The sequence below is a fragment of the Trachurus japonicus genome, chromosome 2, assembly GCF_045865225.1.
Source record: "Trachurus japonicus isolate A0001 chromosome 2, Traja_1.0".
Lineage (NCBI taxonomy): Eukaryota > Metazoa > Chordata > Actinopteri > Carangiformes > Carangidae > Trachurus > Trachurus japonicus.
In genome coordinates this window covers 5,388,621-5,411,432 of record NC_140908.1, presented here as the reverse complement: position 1 = coordinate 5,411,432, position 22,812 = coordinate 5,388,621, and the positions used below count along the sequence as shown (strand labels likewise).

Sequence of the window (22,812 nt, the reverse complement as noted above, 5' to 3'; positions counted from 1 at the left end):
TGTTTTCATACATCTGGAGAATATGGTTTAGAGACCTGGGCTATGTTTTATCACACATTTAGATATTTATTTGTGGCCACTTTGCGATTTTGATTGAATTTATATGATGAGCTGTATATTAAACTGGACATCTTTGGCATCTGGATTCTTGGTTGGACAGAAGGACTCTCAAGTTTTGATGGCTGTTCCATAGACTTAATGATTGTTTTTTTTTAATTAAGAAAATAATTAGCAGATCAATAGAAAATGAAAGAAATGGTAATTGCAGTTGTAGCATTGATACTCAGTTTAAGTTATCTGAACTCATGAAGGAGGGCTGTACTTTATTAAAACTGGAGGCACCTTTGCCTCCAGTTTTAATAAAGTGTGTGTTCATCGAGTTGAATATTGCCAGGTGCTGAAATGTCGCAGTTTCTGTCTGGGAAAAGAAACAGATGCTTGTCTGCACATTAACATTTATTTTTTTTTAGACTGATTAGAGTTCAGGGAGGAGAGGGAGAACGGGTGCACCTCCTGAACGAAAGCCTAAATGCCACGTTTTTCATATGGACGTTCACATTTGCCACGGTAATCCTCAGTGGAGCCCTGACCAGACACACTGAGGTGAGCACTGAGCCACTAGAAAAAAAAAAAGAGAACGAGGTTAGAGAAGAGGAGATGTGACAACTTTTGAGGTTTTGTCAGATGAGCATGAGCAACAGGGTGCATTTTTTGAAATTCCATTGTTTTTCCCCCTGATCTTATCTTATGACTGACAGGAAAATAACCAATTCATGCAACTTTTTTTTTTCCCACCCTCACCACAAACCGTCTGTGGGAGTAGGCGTCTTATTTGTTTGTTTAACTTATTTATTGAAAGTCTCTTTTGTCTGTTGCTCTTTGCAAAAAAAAAAAAAAAATCCATGTGGCTCTGTAAACCTCAGCCTTGAAGGTGGTCCCCTTGAAGAGCTGTTTGAGCCATTAGTCACTCAATAAAGAACACATTAACATTGATCTGGGTGCCAGTCACAGTTTAGACTCAAACCTGTTGAAGTGATCTGCAGGAGGAGTCTGCGTAGTGCACGTCAGCCGGATTCACACATCAGTACGGTTTCTCTGTCGGGGGGCCCTAATGAATAATTAAGAGGCGGGGCTTGTGCGAAAAAAAGCCCATTAAGATGCAGAGTCACACCGGTCTCCATGGCAGCAGGGCCATATCATCAGGATCACGTCGTCTTCTTTAGCCAGGCAACAGGCAAACTAGCCCATGCAGTCCTGGTCCGGAGGGAGAGGATTGACTGGAATGAGGAATTTCACTTTTCAAAATAATCCCTGAACTTGATCCTCTTAGCTCCTGCGCTAAATGGAGGGTTGTCACAGCAACAGTAAGAGCAATAAATGGGCATGTGGCCATCTTGAATTTTCACATTTTTATTTTGAAACCAGCCCAGAACAGTTCATGGTCTGAAGGTGAGCTTGAATACTTGTATATCGGCCCTATAAGAGAGTGATAATGATTCAGAGGCAGAGAGTGTCTTTTATCTGTGATTTTCTATGTGTGTTTATTTACAGTGGACGGCAGAGATAGTAAGCACAGGAGTCACATAAAAAAATGAATTTTTAAGGCTGCTGGCTGCCTCCTCCAGAGAGCTCTTGCGTTACCTTGGTGTGAGAAGTCAAGCTCCATGAAAAGCCTATTTATATTCAGCAGAAAAATGGATACTTTTTCAAAGGTGATCCATAATTGATGGCGAGGCTACGTCTAAAGCATATTTCTCTACTTTCTGCGGTTATACAACAAGCTCTTAGTGTATATTTTTCCAGCGTCGTAGAAGGCGCGCTCTGTCTCTTTTTGACCTGGAGTAATGCACTGGAATTAATGTCGACCTCCGCGGGCCTGCATCACCTTTATGGAGTATCCCTTAAACTACTCTTTGAGTTATTTTCAGCCCAGCGCAGATGCAGAGGAAATGGACAGAGTCTTTACCTCGCTGTGCCATCTGGCCCCCCGTCTTAGCAATTCAGCATATGACGACAGAACAAGGGCAACAAAGGCTGTGTGATTAGGACGAGGCTGGAGAGAGATATTAAAGCCTGAGATGATTATTTTGACAATGATGCAATATCATTGTTTAGTCTAAATCCCTGCGACATTGTCATAAAACCAGTTACATCCGCAAAGGGAGAAAAATAATAAACCCAGGATCCATGATTGGTGAACGATCTCCAACGGCAAATGCAGTGGTGCAGGTGTTTGATAATGTGAACAGGTGTGTGTGTAAAGCTGGAAACTGATGGACAAAGCTCTACTTTGTTCTGTTAATGCACAGCCTTGGGTAGAAGCACACTCACCTTTCTAAAAATGTGTTTCATTTGTAGTCGATTGTAGAATATACCATTGACCTTACAGACTCAGTTAGTTATTGACACCTTATATCAAGTTCCTGTTGGGGCTTTTCTCCTACTATATTCATATATTTCTTCTGAATTCATAATGCAGATGATGACCCACCATCTGTCGGAGGGTTAGGATACATATGTATTTAACACAACATTTCTTGTCACACCTTGATTGTAAACAGATGGCCTCCATTGGACTTTTAATGCGCCTATTAAAAAGCGATCCACCGAACCAGATTTCCATATTTGTACGTAATTAGATTGGTTTTCACATGCATGAAAGAGCCTTCACCCAGAGCTTCTCACTGCTGCGCTTGAATAGCAAAGGCCACCACCAGTGCAGTGATTAAAGCATTCAATTGGTGAAAGCTGTGACACAAACTAAAAACTCTGTCATTTCGGAGCATCTCCTCATTGTTTTGCGCTGTTGTTTTTTCAGATGTGCTTTTTTTAAATTCTTCTTGTCAGATAGAATCAGCACCATTACAGTTATCACAACCATGTTATTTCCTGGTTGGGGTGCAGTAGGTTTGTTTCTCTTCCTATGTCGCTGCCACAGTGTGGTGGATCCGATAAGCTGCTGTGCTCTCCCCGGCAGAAAGAAGTCCTTTGTAGCGGATCCGGGACGACAGTGATTCCTCCCAGGACGGTGGGAAAGACGATTCAATTGCCTCTGTCTTCACCGCCTCCCTGGACCCTGCTGGTTGTTTTATCTGCCACCTCTTCCAACAATGAAAAAACAAACCATTCAGCAGGTTGTTACGTTATCATCTCAAGTTGCGAAGGATCGTATATTCTGCAACCTTAGCTGGCTGTCAACACACACAGCTTCACAGGGCTGCTGCTGCTGCTGCTCAGAGCCAGAGGGCTTCCTGCCAGACAAATTACAGCCCTGAATTAGAAACCAGAAGGTAACTGAGAGATGTATGTACTGGTGTGTGTGTGTGTGTGTGTGTGTGTGTGTGTGTGTGGGGGATCATAGGACACAAGCCTGTTAATCGAAAGCCTCCTAACAAAGGGGAATGATCAGTTTCTGCCTTAAAAAAAGATTGATAGACACAAGAAATCAGGCCAGACGAGAGAGAGCCAGCTCCGATGGGGCGTGTGTGTGTCTGTGTGTGTGTATTCAGAAACGGTTCAGTCAATGTAGTGTGTGGGTTTTGGCTCGCGCTTCTCCCAGTGATGTACCACGGGGTAGTCTGAGCCGCGTTCCTCTCTGATAAACAGCCCCCAAAGCCTCCCGTCCTCGTCTGCGCCCAAACCAGAGAGCGCTGCCAGCCTCTTCCTGCCCTCCTCCTCTTCTTCTTCTTCCTCCTCCTCCTCCTCCTCCTCTTCCTCCTCCTCCAACAACGACGGAGTCTCGAGCTACGAGAGAGACATCCGATTTTTATCAGCACTGCAGATTGCACAGCGCCACAGCCAGGGGCTCGTCTCAAACGTTCACAGTGCGGTGCGGAGATTTTGTTTCCCAGAAAGGCTTGTTTTGCACGCACCACGAAGCAAATTTAAGAATGAAATGTCGTTTTAAAAATAAGACTGGCATTTGCGTTTTCCCAGTTTTCAGACAATACAGTAGATTTCCCATATAGAAAACAGACACCAGCCTTCGTCTTAAATGACTGAACAATTATGTTGTGTCATAACCTGCTGTGAGATTTCAGCCCTGCTGGAAGCTGCTTGCAGCTGTGTCTGACCTATTTATGAAGCCGATGGATAGATGGAAGGTGAAAAGAGGCTTTTGTGTAACGGCCTTTTGTGTTCCTTGAGGAGGGTGCTGATGTATTTTGTGCCAGCAGTTCAGCCGTGCTCGTATAACCGTCTTTGTTCTGCTTTAGCACAATCATTCATATATGGACAAGTGAGAGGATTTTAAAAGATGTGTAATTAGTTTTGTCAAGTGTTTCATCCATTTCTGTAGACAGGCCCCATGTCTAGAGATGTGATGTTCGTTTAACAAGCAGATAGAGATATCTGGATGTAATTTATCAACTGGCATCACCGATCAAAATCTGGTCTTCTCATTACTGTACTTGGCTTTGCTCTACCGTGAAGACTCCTGATGCACAATCCAGTGAAAACCTGGAAATGCATCAAGGCCTTTTTGAGAGAAAGAAACGAGTGGAGAGCTTTTGCTTTTGTGATTTTTGAAGCACTGACTGTCGTGCCACTGTGGCCGTTACGTGTTGTATATCAGCAGGAAATTCAGTTGCTATTTGAGGGAATTTGATTTTCATTTACATTTAACCCCAGGAGCCTTTGAAGACCCGTGTGCAGATTACAGAGCAACCTCCAGGAGATCTGTCAATATCCGCATCCTGACTGGCTTCCTCTGGTTCAATAGCCAAGTATAACTAACAGAAGTGCTTCCTCTGGCCATAGTGAGGTCAGGCCACCATCATGTTTTCATAGTGTGTGGCCTCCAATTGTAGTATGCAAAGAAATGAGTTCACAGTTCCTCATCTGTGTTGCACCTTTGTGGATCTACTGTATGTGGGCCAGATCACAAATGTTTGGTGTTTGGTAACTCTCCAAAACGTCAGAGAAAGAATAAGTTCAAGTCTTCAGCTTCTCACTTCTGACACCACAACAGTTCGGCTGACAACTAAAACAAACACACGGATGAATCGCATCTCTCAGCCAGGAGGGAGACAGACGTTTCATTATCTTCTCATTGATCAGGGATCAAATAATAAAGTTAGTGCACCTTGTGGATGATTTGTAGGTGTTAATATTAACTTGCATTATGACTCACTCTGCAGCAGCTACCTCTACACACTGACACAGATGGAGTAAGGCTTTTAGTCTTTCGACAGCTGTTGGATTTCAGCCCTAGTCATGAATTTCTCATGCGTTTATTCCCGGGTGTATAATCCACCCAAGATGCATAAAGTGAATGTTTAAATATGGTCGAAGAGAAGCCGCCAAAATCGAGTATGTTGGTGGTCGGTTCCAACCCATGCATCATACGACTGTGTATGTGTCTGTTTGGCTTTGTGTCTTTTTGTGAGTGGACATTTACAACCTTCATTAAATGGCTGTTATGAGAGGAAACGAGTGGATAGAGGGATGGGGAATAATGTGCAACAGTGATGTTGGTGTTCACAGTCAGTGCTGTCTGAAGTGTTGATGATGAACTTGAATCACATTGTAGCTCGATAAGTATAGAATATCTTTACATTTTTGCTCTTTATTGGGCAAACCTTTTCCCTTTTCTGACACCATGCAGACAAACTAATTGACAGCTAACCGGCTAATTAAAGTAATTGCTGTTGTAACTTTGTTTCTGTTTGATACAAAAGCTCCTGCTGTGAGCAGGTAATTGAAATCTTGTGCCTGACCTTTAGCCTCCCACAGATGTTTTTCCTTTTGTCAGACTACATGAATAAACCTGTGACCTTTATATCTCCTGTCGTACAGAATGTGCTAATGCTGAACCACACACAGTCCGAGAGGGGGAGATCCTCTTCATTTATGCAGCAGAAAGGCCTGTTGGGAGTTAGATTTTAAAAAGGAAAGAAAATGCAGAGACAGAAAGTGGCAGTGTGTGTTCAAAGTGTCTGTGCGCTTGCTTGTCAGTGAGGAAGATGGATTGCAGCCAGGTGATGTGAATGTTTATGATTGCATAAATACACACAGCCCCATCAATCATAAACATCTCGTGAAGCTCCTCTTTCAAGAATTATCTTTTATTTTTGCCTAAAGCCTGTATCACTATCTCGTCATATAATCAATACCACTCTCCCCGGTGCAACTTAATCCTTATTTTTGAAGGAGATTTAAGTTGGACAAGGCACCTCTCCAGCAGCGTTTGTGTTATTTTTCCTCTTTAAAAGAATAAAAGCTTCATAAATCCAGACGCATGAAGAGGCGAGACGTTTTCCCCTGCATGCTCAGCCTGTCACAGTCCACAGTGAGCCTCCTCTCCCATCCAGTCAAATGGTTGTCACCAGTCTGTGCGCATACCGTAGGAGCCTCCACACACAATGACCTCCAGTTGGGATACAGTGTGCCTCTGTGCTGTGTGGTGTGCTGCGGTTATAAACCACCCGCCGCGCTGAAAGTGAGGCCTGAGCTCTGTTCTGTGCTCATTCCCAAACACCTCCTGTCGGGGCATGAAGTCGTTTCTTTGACCCTTTGAAAATCCATCCGTGCCCCTCAGAATAACATTATTTCATACAGCAGGGCACAGGACTCTGCCTCTGACAGATAACTGTAACTGTTCGCTGGTTTATTTATCGATTAGTTGAATATTTTTGGGACTCTGTGTGTCAGACAAATCAAATGACATGGCAGTGTTATTTTTAGCTCTCAAAACCTTTCACTGTTTTCACCGTATTGGCGCTGACACTGCTGACTCGCTCCTCTTATCAGGGTTGAAACTGTGCTGTGTACATGTGGGTCTAAGTTGGGAGTGGGAACTCCCTTGTTATCTTTGTTTATCGGACAAACCAAATGACTACTCGTTTATCTCTCTTTCTCCCCTCTGTTTGTCTTGTGTTGTGTGCAGCAGGATGCAGCAGGTCAGACTCGGCCCCGTGAGATGCCGCTGAGCGATGAGGATGGGTCAGAGAAGGAAGTTGCGCTGGTGAGGCAAAGCAACCGCCGCAGATACGCCGACTGACACAGCCATGCCCCGCCTGCCTTCCTGATTCTCCTTCCCGACCTTTTTGCACCTTCCCTTGATTCAACCGGAGTCACAGCAGCCCCGACAGCTCCTCCGTCCAGTCAGCATGGCCACGCCCTTCCTGTGGAAGCTGTCCTCCCAGAAGCTGGGCTTCTTCCTGGTCAGCTTCGGCTTCATCTGGGGAATGATGCTGCTGCATTTCACCATCCAGCAGCGAGCCAGCCACGAGAACAGCGCTGTGCTGCGGCAGCAGATCCTGGACCTCAGCAAGCGTTACATCAAAGCACTGGCCGAGGAGAACCAGAGTGTTATGGATGGGCCCTACGTGGGCACCATGACTGCTTATGGTGAGTAGCTGCCTCATGCAACCACACAGCATTACCAGAGAAAGGAAGCGCTGCTTTTGTCCTCTTGTGGCCGTTTGCCTTTCAGCAAGACCAAGCTGCATTATGCACTTATGCACACTGAAAAGCTACCCAGCAGAACCAATCTCCTCCTTCAAATGGAGAAAATTTAGTGTTGATTGCTGAGTGACTGAAATAGCTGAGAGCAAAGTATTTTCATCCCGTATCTTCAGATGGTTTTTTCCAGCCTGACCTGGATCTGTGATGTGTTTCTCCAGAGACGTCTTTTTGTTCCTGTGACACACTGAGGCTGAAAGAGTCACACACAATGTGGACTGTGCGAGTTTCTATCCCAGAATGAGCAGATTTGATGTTTTAACTGATGTTGCATGAGCCATAATTTCTTTCTACCACACAGGAATACAGCCAAAGAGGCACATAATTATGACGCAGGGCCATTTTACGTTTTTTAAATTGGATGTAGTGGTTCCACCTGTGTACTTCTTGAGAGGGCACAACATTGCCTATACCGGAGAAGTCTGATCCAGCTGCATTGGAGCATTAAAGTGTAATAGCACTGGTCCAGAAGAGCCTTCAATAAGTTTAATTCATGCCATTAATGGACCTGTATGGCTCGAAAGGAGGCTTCATTAGAAACCTGAGATTGGAATTGATTGTTCTCTAATGCCCAGAGAAACAACAGGATACAGTAAAGCTCCTGGAGATTAAATCAGCTCCCAGATGATGTAAAGAAGCAGCAGGAGTCTGCGACAAAAGCCGTGCAGAACTTTTCACAGAGTTTCACAGAGATGAAGTTTGCAGGTCAGAGCGGTGAACTGCTCAGGTTTTATGTACATGCATGCAAACATGTGGAAAATATCAACCCCACTATGTAAAGCAGCTCCATATCCAAACAAACAGTAGGTTGCACTTTTTCCATTTACTGTCACAGTAATTGTCAGAGCTGTTTATGGAAAAGCAAACCTCAACATCTTTGGGGGTTTTGCAATTGCTACATAGCCAGCGTTAGCATCAACAGCTGTTTACTCCTCAGTGTTCAGTGTAAAAACTTCATACTTTCTCTTAAAGGGATAGTTCAACATTTTGGCAAATTGCCCATTGCCATAATCCCTATAGTTTTAGGAGTCGGTTCGTTACCGTTATTCATCTAGAATCTTAGAAAAGAAAAAAACTCAGTCAAGTCATTGCCTGCCCCGAACAAGCAACATATTACAGCCTCTTTTATTGCTAACACAGCTGCTAATGCTAATGTTGGCTGTTCAGCAATAGTGAAACTGGACAAATAGCCGATTAAATCATGTAATTAATAACAGCAACGGTTAAAGGAATAATAATGTTAGTGTAAGGATTTGTTTGGGTAAATGTGATCCAAGCCAAGAGACTTTCATGTAGCATCAGCCAGAGATTTGTGGGGAAACAATGTCCTGTCCACCTTGGTTTGTTTCCCTCATATGATGGATTGATTTTCACGGTGCTGCTGGAGCTGCAGCCGTCTGCCGACCGCCGTCCAATATCACATCAGAATCCATTTCATGTCCTTGATTAGATAGGGAGGCAGCAAGATACCGTTTGCTTCCTGTGTTGACTCATCGGTGGATGATTTTCCTTGATGTGATTTGTAATGAGGAAGGAGAAGGAGGGGGCTCCTCCACTGCTGCTCATAAATGACCTATAAAATCTTAATGCAGGAGAATTTAATGTTTGGTGCACCAAGCTTATGCGCGGACTGACTGTGAGAAAGACACCTGTTGAATAGGATGAAACCAGCAGAGCAGCTGCTGCTCTGCCTGTTTATGCACAGCCGGGATTGGAAACCTTTTGGTTGTTTTGAGGATTTCAGTGGTGCACATTTGACTAAATGCAGGTCTTTATGTTTTACATTATGTAGAGCAGTGACTTGAACATCTGGAGCCCGTCAAATGTGTGAAACTAGTCCGTAGATGTGTTTACAGATGGTATTCCTCTTTAGCTTGAGCCTGATCTCTTCTTTAAATATGAAACTTCTCAGAAGTATTTGATTTCCCACATCTCTACACACGTCCTCCGAACTAAACGTTCATCCTATTGATGAATATTTTAAATCAGACTCTCAGCTCTGTTACACTCAACCTCCACCTACATCGTCGTCGTGTTTGCTGTCTGAGCTGAAACAGGAATGGGGAGCTTGACGCCGCCGCTATAACAATATCGTTCTGCAGCTAATGCTAGCTCAAAGCCTGAGTGTAGACCAGAGATGCATTGACATATTGATCGACAGCTGTGAGCCCTACCCCAGACTTGAGCCTTCTCTGATTGGTTAGGAGGGTGAAGCTCACTCAAAGGCTTTAGAGGAATATCTCTGTGCCACTGCTCGGCAGCTGAATGAGTCTGGCTCACAGAGGCTCTTGACAGCACCTCTCCGCATTAAGATGTTTTGAAGCTGAAAAACATTGTGTAGTACATGTCGTACAAGTGCCTCAACTTGTCCTGCAACTTCACTCATTCTTTTTGTCTTGTTCAGAGATTAGTACATGCTGACACTGTGTTTTTTTCTTGTCATTCAGTAATTTGATTCATACTGGTTGGGCCAGTTGGGCTAGATATGAATATAGCGCTCTGCAGGATCCAGTTAGTAGATTCCACATCTGTCCACCTGAAACCTGCTCTGAGGAGCTGTCGTCATCCGTTTCTCCCTACACAGCGGAGCGAGACGTGATCCTTTCCGTCCTACACGTCCGGGCGGGAACTGATCCGTGCAGCCAGGTGTAACAATCCACCTGAGACTGTATCCTCTTACAGCTCAGCAGCCATTGTGGATTTCCTCCTCCACGTATCACACTTGTACGCTCTGCTGCGAGCGACTCTGCAGGGCCGGTATCATCCACACCACAGTCAGGAGGATCCCCCTGCCTGCAGACAGGACTGGGTGTGGTCCCGGCTTCTATTGCTGCTCTAATCCTCTCCGTCCTCGCCGGCGTTGGAAGGTCATTGTGTGCTCCTTCTGCTTCTGTCTTCTCTCTGTGATATTACAGTGGACAGACATGGAGAGCGCTGCCAGGCTAGGTTTAGACTGGCTTTATGGATGGTAGTAAACAATGGGGCTCAGTGATAAACGCCTCAGGCTTTTGTTCCAGGGTTATCACTTCTTTTTAAAACGCACATCGGCTTAATGAAAAATCACAGGTCGCCGTGCACCCGGATAATTACCTTTTTATATGACACTGTTCTTAAAAGCAAAGTGAAGTTCAAAGTGTTTACTGCTGCAGGATTTGTTTTGCATCTGCATCACCTTGTTAAGAAATATTGGGACAGGCAGAAATGTGTCCCTGGGTGTACTGTGACTCATCTGGTTACCCGGCAGCAGTGTTGGTGTACGGGAGGACGAGTATTATTCACAGCAGCATTTTTTTTTTAACACACTGGCTAATAAAGGTCTCACACTATTAAACTTTCCTTTCAGACTCACACTTTGGTTGAATGTGTAAATGCAAACTTCCTTCTCGATTTCCTAATTTGCACTTTCGCCAACTGTGTTCCTGCTGATATCACACTCTGAACCAACTGGCCCTTTTTTTTTTTTAAGGGCAAAACATAGATAGATAGATATCTTCGCTCGTGTGGATTTACAATAAGATGAGATTTAATTGTCCTCAAACTGCCTCTGTGGATCTTTGAGGCTCTTTATGTACATAGACATCACCTTGCCTCAAACCAAATAGAGGCAGCACAACTTTACAGTGAACTGTCCAATAAAAACACGTTGCCTAACTTTATGTCAGCAATAAATGATACATTTTAACTTAGAGGCGGAAGCTTATCTTTTAAAAGGAGCTTTGTCTTGGCAATTTCCAAACTGTTGCAGGATAAAATAACCTCAGCTTACCACGAACAGTCTTTCCTCAAGGGCAAAAAGCCTTGACTGTAAGATACCGTCAGTAAATACAACTAATATCTTCACCCTCATGTTGATTTTCAGTCATTGTTGAAAGACAAACCAGATGGGCAGCAAAAAAATAGCTTTAAAAACCAGATTAGAAACATTGGCAAATCAGAGCCACGGGTAAAATGACTCATATTCAAACATAACTTTGATAAATTGACCCAATATCTAAACAAAATATGACTTCTCTTGCCTTTCTTGCTGCTGCCTGGTTGAAGTGAAAGTGCATGCTGGGAATATCCTGAGGCTCTCTGTTCACACCTGGCTTTAAAAGGCCACATGCATCTCAATTGACCACTTGCAATCAGATCCCACTCCCTGGCTTTATATGCAAATAAACAGGTATGTGTTGTTGTTTGTAGCCACTCTGACAGATGGGTCCGTTGTCAGAGTGCTTTCATGTGCGCGAGTGGGAGATCTGGAGAGAGAGGAGGAGGAGAAAAAAAACAGAGCAAGCTGAACACGGGCAAGGGAGGGGTTGAGGAAAACAATGCTCTGCTCACAGCTCTACGTTGAAACACAATTACATCCATTTGAAATGAGAAGATGCTTTGAACATGAGTCAAGATTTCAGATCGATGAGAGTCTGTTCTCTTATTGTCTGTAGGAAAGACGCTGTTCTTAAAGATTATGCTAAATCTCATCATCATAAAGCAAGGCAGATCATCTTTTTCAAACAAGACTGGTAGATTTAGCCCGAAAATATGCCGTTTTGCAGATTGATCGGCATTTTTTCTAATGCACATGTAAGAAATGGGAGCTCCGATACCCAACAGGCCTCCTGAATCTCTGAAGTGGAGTCACAGGGCCCTGGCTTGTGTTCCTGAGGTGAACAGAGGGGAGCATTAGGCCTGGACTCACCCCTTCTCTCCCAATTATGTTCATCTCGATAGCTTGGCAGGGCCGCGGCTCCAGAGCTTTCTGTTTGGCTTCCTCCTGGCCCCGACTCCGCTGCTTTCTGTGCATCGGGGCTCCTCCCAGTCCAAATCAGACAAATGCCCTGGCATTTCTCTCTCCCCCCGCACAGATCAGGCTGGTGCTGCTCTGGCAGGCCTGCTCGTTGCAGCCTTGCCAATCTCTCTGACGTGATGAAAACTGGCGTGTCAAATGCATCGTGCCGAGGGTAAATGTGGCGCTTGTATGTGATAGACAAGCTGCAATTATCGCCATCTGAGCAAAAGCGAGCGTGATGCTCTGCAGAATCAGGGTTCTGCACATTTCACATCCATAAATAATATTGTATGGATTTGAAGAGTCCCGTGTTGTAGACAAAAAGCATGTGCTGAAAACGTAAAAAAACACGTTGTCGTGTTGTAAATACAAGGCGCAGCAGCTTGGAACAACTTCACATTTCCCTATAAATGTCATTGCAGTAGCTGCCGGATACTGTATCAGACAAACACGACAATAAACAAGGCCAAGAAATGCCAGGCATTAACCCATCCCTCCTGCCTATTCTACCACTAGCTGTGTCCTATGCAGATGAGTGCTCATGCAATGCCCATGGAAATGCAAAGGCACAAATTAAACAGCAAGGTCATTTCCAAAGACGCAGTGGCTCCGGTTTTACATTTAAATAAGCTTCAAGCGAGCCGCCCGAAGTCCGGTGACTTGCCCTCGAGGGAGATAGAGCCTCCCTGGTCGTACATTTTAAACATAGTTGAGTAAGGTTCCCCAGACTAGCAGCAGCAGCTTAATTTCCATGCATGTATTCACTGGAAGGAGAAGTGATAATGACACACAGGACTGAACGTCTTCTCCTGCCAACGATAAGCAATCAAATCTGAATGGAAATCAATCAGGGCAAAACGTACTGCATGTGTCTCTGCCGCCTCACAAGTAACTTTGGTAGCTAGGATACAACCTGACTTACATTCGCCTTTGTGAATTTGAGTGAACTTGAATGAGTTTTACTCTTTAAGTATTGGCCAGTTGGATTTTCTGAACAGTGAACACTTGAAATCGAGTGTTTTAAAGTTGCACCTCTTGGAGAATTCAAAACGTATAATTTCTTTTCTTTTCTTTTTTTCAAAATAAAACTTTGGGCAATGTCAAGAAATAGTCAAGAAATAGCCGAGAATAACAAGTAATTGCATCATAATGTCAAGAAAAAGCGTAGAAACAACGGTCAGTTTCATAGTAATTATGTCATGTTTTTCATAAAGGTAAAAGATTACACATGCTTTTCATGCTTTGAATTTTTTGGGAAAGGCAATTGACCGATATTTCTACGCAATCAATCATTATTTCTTGGCTATTTCTTGACATTATGACGTCATTAGCGGCCTGTAAATTAAAGGGTCACCCAAAGATTTCAGTGCTCTAAATACAATTGTTATTAGCTGCAATATTAGCACTGAATGTGTGAGAGCATTATCTGGCGCCTTATTGATCTGTCCACATTCTGATTGACAGACTTGAAGAAGACTCTGGCGGTGCTGCTGGACAACATCATGCTGAGGCTGGGCAAGCTGGAGTCCAAGGTGGAGAACATCTACAACGGTACGGGGGGCAACCTCACCAACGGCACCAGCACGGCCACGCCCAGCGCCACCAACGCAGAGAAGGTGAACGTGGCAGGTAGGTGTCAACGTTTTGTTTTCTGTGGTGGGTTTGAATGCACGGAGACAGAAATCTTGAGTAGCCGGGGGAAGAAAAAAATTGCTGTCTGTCTTCGAAGACATTAAGTGGACAAGAGAGAGTCTTTCTTAGGAACTGTGACTCATGTATGGGCAGATTTTCTACATTTTCCTTTTCCACTGTTACACCGCTCAGAGTATGAAAGTCTGCTGTTTACATATAAGCCTACTAGTTGAGACCAGTTAAAGAAATGTGGATACGCAGATTGAGGCTTTTTTTTTTTTTTTTCAAAATTCCCACAGTGAGAAAACATTCCCAAGGCATACAACAAATTAAACTCTCCCAGCATTGCACAGTGCACACCAGGCACTTTATGGGACCAGACCGCATCCTTGGACATCATTCAAATAAGGCCCCTGTTCACGCTGCATGACCCTTTTATTAGTTTTCATTGATTTTCCTGCCAGCTTTCAGATGATGAATTCAGCCCAGTTGAGAGAGCGAGGTGTTGGTTTTTCCGGGACCCTGGTGGGACGTGCTCTCGGTCTGTTTGCGCAGCATTAAACAGTCGGTATGTGGAGCCTGTGCTCGGAAGCAATATATGCAGAAATGGATTAAGCTGATCGAGTCGTGCAAAGTCACATTTGAATGGATCTAATCCTAATGTCAGCTGCTGTAGTGCCATATTGAAGCAAATGCTGTCACTGCCTTTGTAGCGTTTTCTCTTTTAAAGCCTTGGCTTGAATGACAATAAGATAGCTACGAATATTTTCTTGTTTTCCAATCAATATCAATATCTTTGGGTTTTGGACTGCTTATAGAGATTCATAGTTAGTTGAGCTGTTATTGTCTGCATTTAAAATACTAGATATTGTCGATTAAGGCTTCACCAGAATGAAACAACATTAGAAAAATGAAATAAAACAGACCGGCAGCCTAGTTTCTGCAGGTACAAGAGCTGGCTCTCACACAGTAAATGTCCTCTCTCGGTACCCAGACCCACGACGTGTCAATAAACCTGCAGCTCCCTGTTCGCTTTAAACATCCTGCTGCACCTTGAGAGGCCACATTTGGATGCTGAATGCAGGTCAAGCTGACAAAGCGGCACCCACATCTCTCTCTTGGCAATGAACTAAAGGCCCCGGCACTCCAGAGTCTCCATCGGAGCATGTCTCCTGTCGTGGAGTGGGTGGCAGGCAGCGCCGTCGCCAGCTCTGCTAGTGCTCCTCCTTGACTGGAAGGCAATTACAGAGATAAGAATCTGGACAGTGAGGGGAACACGCCTGCCTTTCAGAGGGGCTGCTATCAAGATGGAGCTGAGCAGCAGCCCTGGGACTGCAGTTGTTTCCACCTCGATTGTATAAATTTTCTAAGCCAAGGACTCTCGCATGGCAGAGACCAAGTCTGGGTCTTGTTAGTATTCAGAGTTTATTCCCGGATTTCAGTCTGTCTGTCTTTGGAGTCGAGGATGGCTGCATCATCAAGAGTTTTTTTATCCAGAATTGGCACAAAATTTCAGGACGCCAGCAAAAGAAATGTTTCATACACTTCTGTTTCGCAAATATCAGCAATAAACCTCTCGATCTTGTCTTTCAACTGAGCCCTTCAAATCTACTTTGAACCTGTGTTGAAGAGGCTGTTCTGCTCCCAAACCTATATTTATATAATCATGCACACATTATTTAAGTTAAGGGTATTTTGAATGAAGAATGCACTAAACATGCATAAGCGTTACGTTGATGTGTGATCAATGTAGCAGCTACAATAACATCAGCTTCTCTTCTGTTGTGAACCAACAGCTGCACACAGACTGTGGATCCCAGCTCTTCTTACTCGAGACTGGTCATCTCACAAAAATGTGGCCCGCTCTCATTGCTTCAGTTTCTAACAGTCACGCTCCGTCGTGCGCGCTGCGAGAGCTCTGTTAGTGTTTTGAAGGAATGACAAACGTGTCAACACGACACCCTTTTTTTTTTTTTGCACTGATGTCGCTTTTGCACTGTCAACAAAACAAGTCAATCTTGTTCCTCCTTAGCTGGAGGCAGAGGAGACTATCAGTCTGCAGCAACCCCCTTGTCTTTGCCATTTCTCACTGATGTGGCTAATCAACCTCCGCAGCGGCGTTTCATCTGTGTGCACACAAATGTAATCTCCTCCCGCACACACCACCACCACCCAGACGGACAGACACATCTAATGAATGGTCAGGGGGTTACTCAGCCATCTAACCAGCTCTCACCTCCTCCTCTTTCTCCCATCTTGTTTCCTTTATCAGATACTTGCCGCTGTATAAAGCTTTAATCTCAGCGGCGCTGACCGATTAGTAGCTTCCTGCCTCTGTGGCACTTCTTGCTTTTTTTCTTTTTTCCCAGTGAGCAGAGACATGTGCGTCTTCACCTTTTGTCTCTTTCAGGTATCGATCCAGTCACGTCTCTTGTTTGTTATTCACAGTGAAAGATGATATCCAAGGCCTCGGTGTCGACAGAGAACGAGGACGAGTGTAGGGTTTCCACCGGGGGGATTGCAGGCGCCCCGCTGACCTCGTGACTCCACTGCTCCCTGCGCCTTTTCATCTTTAGACGTTTAGCCTGCGCTCGTATTTGTGCACAGCAACAGAGACGAGGTGAATTTCATTCCCTGCAGAATTTTAAAACATCTAATCTGCGTACACAGTCACCGTTTGGATAATGAGAAAAAGCTCAGGGGCCTCTCTTGGATTTAGAGCCGAGCCTGTGGTCTTCATTACGCTCTGGAAGGGCTGTTTACTTCCCCCAGAGTACAGATCAATACTAATAAAGTAGTAACAGACACACAAACTTGCTCCATGCTAATATGTTGCTGAGAGATGCTGTTTGCCTGCGCACACGTTCAAACACGAGCATGAATCCCGACCCCCCTCCTCCTCTTCCCCCTGCAGTCTAATGTAAATTACACAGCAGTATAATTGAAAGCAGAATTACAATTATAACTTTTGTCGTCAAACTGATTTACTTTATACAATGTAGTATTAGTTTCACCTTGTTCACCTTGTTGTTTCCACAAACTAGTGGAAAGAATAACAATCTGTTTTTATTTTTCTGGCAGACCACAGAAATGTAATGAGTTTCCTGTGGCTGCTTCACAATAAAAGCCACGGCCAGCTCATTTGAACATTTTTAATTTGAAGCAGCAGCGCTGAAAGTTTGGTTAATATCTTCAATAGAGTTAATAACAGCAGCACTGAGGTTGTTTTTTAATGAGAGAAAACTCAAGCAGGACAACACACATTCATTGTTTCCTGTGAAAACCACAGCGACTGACGGCTGATGTATGAAATGGCTACTGCAGAAAAACCACTTGTCTCAAAAATGGAGGACGTCAGGTGGGCCAACAGTTCAGACACCGCATAACATCCTGCGTGTCAAACAGCTTTCTATGTCTCACAGTCTCACCCCACATTTCCTGTCGCTCCAACCTCAACAGCCAAAACAGCTCCTTTTTTATGATTCTGACTCGGACTTAAAATCTACAATGATACAACAACAACAACGGCAAAAAAAAAAAAAAAAAATCCAGCATCTTGTTTGACGCACACTGAAATGTGAGCCTGTTATTAGGCCAAGCAGACCTGGGTTTCGATGCCTTTGATGTGGAGCTCTGCAGAGGAAGCGTTTCTCGCCTCCACATCTTTGTCCTCTTGTGTCTGCAGGGCGGGAGAGCTTCGATTCCCGTCCAGGACTTTCCCTCCCTGCGCGGTGACAGACAACAGGCACAGACAGGCCCCCCTTTCTACTCTTGCATACTTTCACTTCCACGCGTATAAGAATCCTTTGCGGCAAGGCAAGAAGAACACAAGCGTGAATTTGTTCCCGTGCCGCTGCATGTCCCTAGAGATCCCTTACATATGGAGCGCATCAGATCTTCTTATAGCGGTGTTATAAACAAACAGAGAGACAGTTTTGCTTCTCTGCCTCCGTGCACAGAGCCTGCGGCTGCTTCCTGAGGTGTTGGGATCATCACACTGCCAGATTGAACCATATGATCCACATTACAAGAGAAAAGGGTAGAAATAGACTTACATAATGGGGTAGTTTAGGTTATTTGATGCACCGACACAGAAGCTGAGTGATATCCTGCTGTGGATGGAAAATAAACCAAACTATCCCTTTAAACCAGCCGCTCCAGTGCAGCCAGTGTGGACTGGAAATCCACTGTTAGGAACCTCAGGGTGCCATTGCTCCTGTGGTTGGAGCCATTTCAGTGCTCTCAGAAGACCTGTTGGATGTTTAATCATATTTACTGTAGCTAAATAGCCGAAACATCCTCTGACCCATTGTTGCAGGGCACCAAAAAACTCACAAAAGCGACACATTACCACAGAACGGAGAGTAGGAAGCAGCGTTTTTCCAGTGTGCAGTCGTTGTTATAGATAACTCCGGTCATGGCTGGAGGTAATGTGAAACTGCCTGTGAAGGAAATTGTGTTTTACTGTAAATGAAATTTGCACAAACTTCATTTTAAAACCCATGATAATGGTTTATCTTTAGGTACTGACTGTGTTTAAACATTTTAAAACCCCCCCTTTTCCAGGCAGCTCGTATTACTATGAAGCTGAAGTTTTATTTTTAAACGTAAGCGCTGACGTATGTATGCAAACTAGAGGTGTGATAATTACGTAGTTGGTTGGTTAGGAACAGTTTAAAGATCATTTAAATCATTCAAGCTTCTTAAATGTGAGTTTTCTTTTCCATCTGATAATAAACAGAATATTTTTGGGTTTTGGACAAGACCAAACATATCCAGATGTCACCTTTGACACTGAAATTGTTCAAGGTCCTTTTCACAATTTTACAGACAAAACCTTTTAAACCAAAATGAGAAGAATTATCAGTTTAATATGAGAGTATTTAACAGATAATAGTTTTGGTGTTTTTAGTTTAATTCTTCAAATTTAATGTGTGTATTTGTGAAGTGGAGTGGATAAAGCTTGCAGCTGCCTGCTCATTAAGTCACCCATCACTGCCCTGGATATTTAAAATAATATATCAAAATGCGTGTTGGCAGGAAAGTCGTTCTTCTAACTACAGCTGTGCCTCCCACAATGTGAAGTGTCAACTTGTCAGACTTTGAGAAATCATCTGTAAACAGCTGTAATGCATGAAGACGTCTCGGAGAGGGATGGTTAAATACAGACTCTCGTTACCCACTGTTATTTTAAAGGCAGTCATTTTGCAAGGTGTCTGTTTTGTCAGTCATCGGACCGAACTTGGTGTCTGAAATATAGATCATCGTCTCTTCTGCTGCTGCTGTTGCTGCTGCAGCGTTTCTTCACCGAAACTGCAACAGAACTGTAATTAACTGTAAATCAATTTGAATCAATCACATCACAAAGTGCGACGAGGCCATTCCAGGGAAATTACAAACACAAAGCGTGATATCCCCCTGCATGCATCCAACACGCCAGGGCCCCCACATCTTCACAAACACACACACACACTCTCTGTCTTCCTCTCTTTCCTCGCCTCTCTGGCTCGTCCCTCTTGAGGTTGAGGCTGATTGAGGGGCAGCGGTGGGATGGAAGGAACATATGGGGCTTAACACACCATCGGCTGGGACACGTGCACCCCATTTATTCACCGTCTCTTTGTCTTTTCCCTTCGCTCCTTATTCAATCCTCTGCCAGGGGGCCCCTTCATTATGAAATTTCAGAAACACTGTGCTATTTTCGGACGTGGACTGACGACTGTGAAGCTTTTACACGAGTGTTATGGTCGGAGACGTCAGAGCTGGAATGTGGAGTGATGCTAAAAGCGAAGCAAATAAAATATACACCATTCTCTCACCACTTCTCATTGTCTCCTTGCTCTCTGCATACTGTATGACTCTGCTTCTCTTTGTATGCTGCACTTTCTCTCTCTCTCTCTCTCTCTCTCTGCATCCTCTTTCCCTCCATTGTCTCCTCTTTTTGCTGTGCCTGTATTGTTCTCATGCTGGTTAAAGCCACAGCCCTGGCCCTGCAGGAATACAATCTGCACTGCCTCCTTCTTCCAAATATCAGCCATTTCCTTGGGCACATTTCCTCCATAACAATCCACAGTCATGCAGATCATTTTATTTCTTTTTCTCCAGGCAAGAGTGTCAGGATCCAAATCAGTGGCTGGAAGCAGCAGATGCAGGAGCTCTTGATGCAGAGAAATGCAACGTGTATAATCTCACACAGTTGTTCGTCGGCTCACAGGCAGCTACAAACCGATTAAACTGATTTTTTATTTCAGTTGTGCATTATGCAGCCGTGTGGCTCTGAAGCTGCTTCTCTAACGACAACATAGAATATTTTCTGCTCCACTGCAGCGCCTGCGAGTTAAACCGAAGCAGGCCGAGCGTGGCCTCCCTGCGCTGTTTACAGGAAATGCACATGTGTAGCAGGTGACCGAGAACGCGTCCAAGCGTGAAGAGTTTCCGATGAGAGGGAAACATTCGGATGAAACCTGTGTGGCCGTGTTTAGCTTCAGAGACGCTTTCAGTTCACTTTCCCCCCGCATCACAACAACAAGAGTCTTTTTCAAGACTCTCCCAAGTCCGGCTGGGTCCCCCGGCTCCAACCCACAGCTTTCCACCATTTGTTCAAATCAGCAGTGGAACATTAGTCATAGCTCTGCAATGATGGGAGCTAATCAAGGTTTTGCTGGCTGGCCTTGTGTCCTTGCGCTGCTCTTGGTGCAAAAATCCAAATCTTCCCCCCTCGGATATTTTTGGGAGAGAACAGTGGGCCGATCAGATTGCCCGAGCACAAAAGAGGGATTGATTACAGCCAGACGCTGTGCTGCTCTCTGCAGCGGGGAGAGGCAGAGAGAGAGGCGACTTGAAGTGATCTGTAGAGCTGGATTACATGGAGGAAATTTGGATTTGCTTTTTTTTGTGTGTGTTTTTTTTTTTGTAGCCTCCAGGCCTTTGATGTGAAACACTTGTGGGGACCGGAGGCAGCACACGAGGCATGTGTTTTGACCAGCTCCAAACACGTGCCCGACACACTGAGAAGCCCCTTTCACTGTATGTGTGTGTATGTGTCGCCACCACCACTGCAAAGTGCAAACCTTCCAGGTGCTGAAAGGTTTGGGTGCAGTTTCATCTGATGTGGACTGGACAGTAAATCCTCACACACAATTTGACCAATGTGGCGTTATCTCCTCAGATGCGGTGTCATACAATTCCCTCCTTGTTATATGAGCTGTTCTCCCCTATCGATACTGCTCTCAGATGAGCAGATAAAAGTATCAAGGAAGTGACTCATGATTTGAGAGAGGAAGCGAAACCAAAACACACACAGCGGACCTCGTCTCCAGAGAGCTGCAGCAAGACAGCGGCCATCTATAAGTTAAATCGAGGTTTCTGAGGTTTGATCCCCAGTGGATGAGCAGCAGATGGCTCATATTCCTTAAAATGTTGACTCAAGTTGTCCACAGAGAGGCTCAGCTCTTTCAGAGAAGAGCAGCTTGCTCGCATGTGATGGGCTTTATTTCAGCTGAGACTGATCCATTTCATCGTTTGCCTGGAATCGATTTGGGACTTTCCTAATTACCACACCTATTTATATCATTAGCTCTTTGAACATTTTGGATTGTAATCTGATCACACAGTTTCTCATCTTGTTTTTTTTGTGCTGTGATTATTGTGTTTTTTGTTGCTCTGTCTGCTGGCGTTGATTTGAAACGTCTCCTGAAACATCCAGGTTATCCCAAAGAGAGCCGGACTGAGTTGAACCTGCTTTGAGACAAACACCTGCACAGCTGTTGATCCTGTGTGTGTGTTTGTGTGGCGGTTCACCTTGTGTCTAATTGATGAGCAGCAGCCGTGATGGACACAAAGCTTTCCCCAAACCCACACACTGATACCTCCTGCTTCTTCTTCTTCGCAAAGTGCATCTAAAATTAGCATTTCTAAGCTGGAGGATCAGAGGACACGGAGAAGAGGAAAGCTGCACTTTCACCCCCATTTAAAAAAAATGTTTTTTTCTCTCCCTTCAACTGAATCTCCATGGTGACACTTCATTTACACGTCATTTATTTCAAATCACATCCATCCACGGCTGCTGCAGTGTCTTCTTTGTGTTTGTTGAGAGCCGGTAGCCTAATGGCCGCAAAACACTTACAGATCTCCGTTTTTGTCTGCCAATAGATGTAGTCAGTGTCACACTTGTTTTGGTTTCCACTGACCATATTGTGCCACTAACTCGCAGTTTTCCCCCCGTTATTTTATGGGAAGGCTCTCTCTCTGTGTCGTGGTGGTGTGCCTGAAAATGAAATGAATTAAAGTGAGAGAGAATGGGAGGAAAAAGAGTGAGAGACAGAGAAAAGTACACTAAGAGAGAGAATAACACAAACCAGCTGCCCTCAATCCAATTCTGGAGTTGTCAAATGTCAGATTACCTCATGGACTTGGACAAACAGAGAGAGAGAGGGGGGGGGAAGTAACCCTGTGTGTAATAGCACTTGTTGTTCAGAGATGATGCCACTTAAGGCCCATCAGATGGCCGGCGCAGGCCTTGCTGCCGCTGACCTCAGAGCTGCGAGAGGCCGTTGGACGTCTTACGCAAGTTTCAATGATCTCATCTGTTTTCTGCTGCGCGAGTTCTCTGTCGGTTCCTGAGTGCGTCTTTCAGCTCATTAGTGGTACCGTTCATGCTCGATTTATATTATCATACCTTGAGGTGGTGTGATGGTTTTTTTTTTAAACTTTTTTTTATTAATCTGTTGCACATGAGCCTCTTTGTTGTGTGTTTCTGCTGGGATGTCAAAGTCTGGCTCTGTGAACTATTGTGAGAGAGTACAATTTGTTATTCTCTCTTATTGTTGTGCAACGTTCGCCGTTCTCTGTCTTGGTTTGTGTTGTTTCCTGGCTCGGCGCTCGGTGTATCACCTCACATCGCTTCAGCGCATCAGTCACACTTCACATCACCCCGTTCAGTG

The 22,812-nt window shown here is 44.5% G+C and overlaps 1 protein-coding gene across 3 annotated transcripts in view; it reads left to right on the top strand.

Moving 5' to 3' along the window:
* Positions 1 to 22,812, top strand: part of mgat5 (alpha-1,6-mannosylglycoprotein 6-beta-N-acetylglucosaminyltransferase) — a 79,566-nt gene that overhangs the window by 5,333 nt on the left and 51,421 nt on the right. For 2 of the 3 annotated variants that reach the window (XM_085796899.1, XM_085796915.1), the window contains 2 exons: positions 6,887 to 7,350; positions 13,703 to 13,867. In XM_085796899.1, coding sequence (XP_085653025.1) covers positions 7,110 to 7,350; positions 13,703 to 13,867 — 406 coding nt within the window. In that variant the 5' untranslated portion in view covers positions 6,887 to 7,109. The remainder of the gene's footprint in view (positions 1 to 6,886; positions 7,351 to 13,702; positions 13,868 to 22,812) is intronic. The other variant, XM_085796906.1, reaches the window with a different exon arrangement.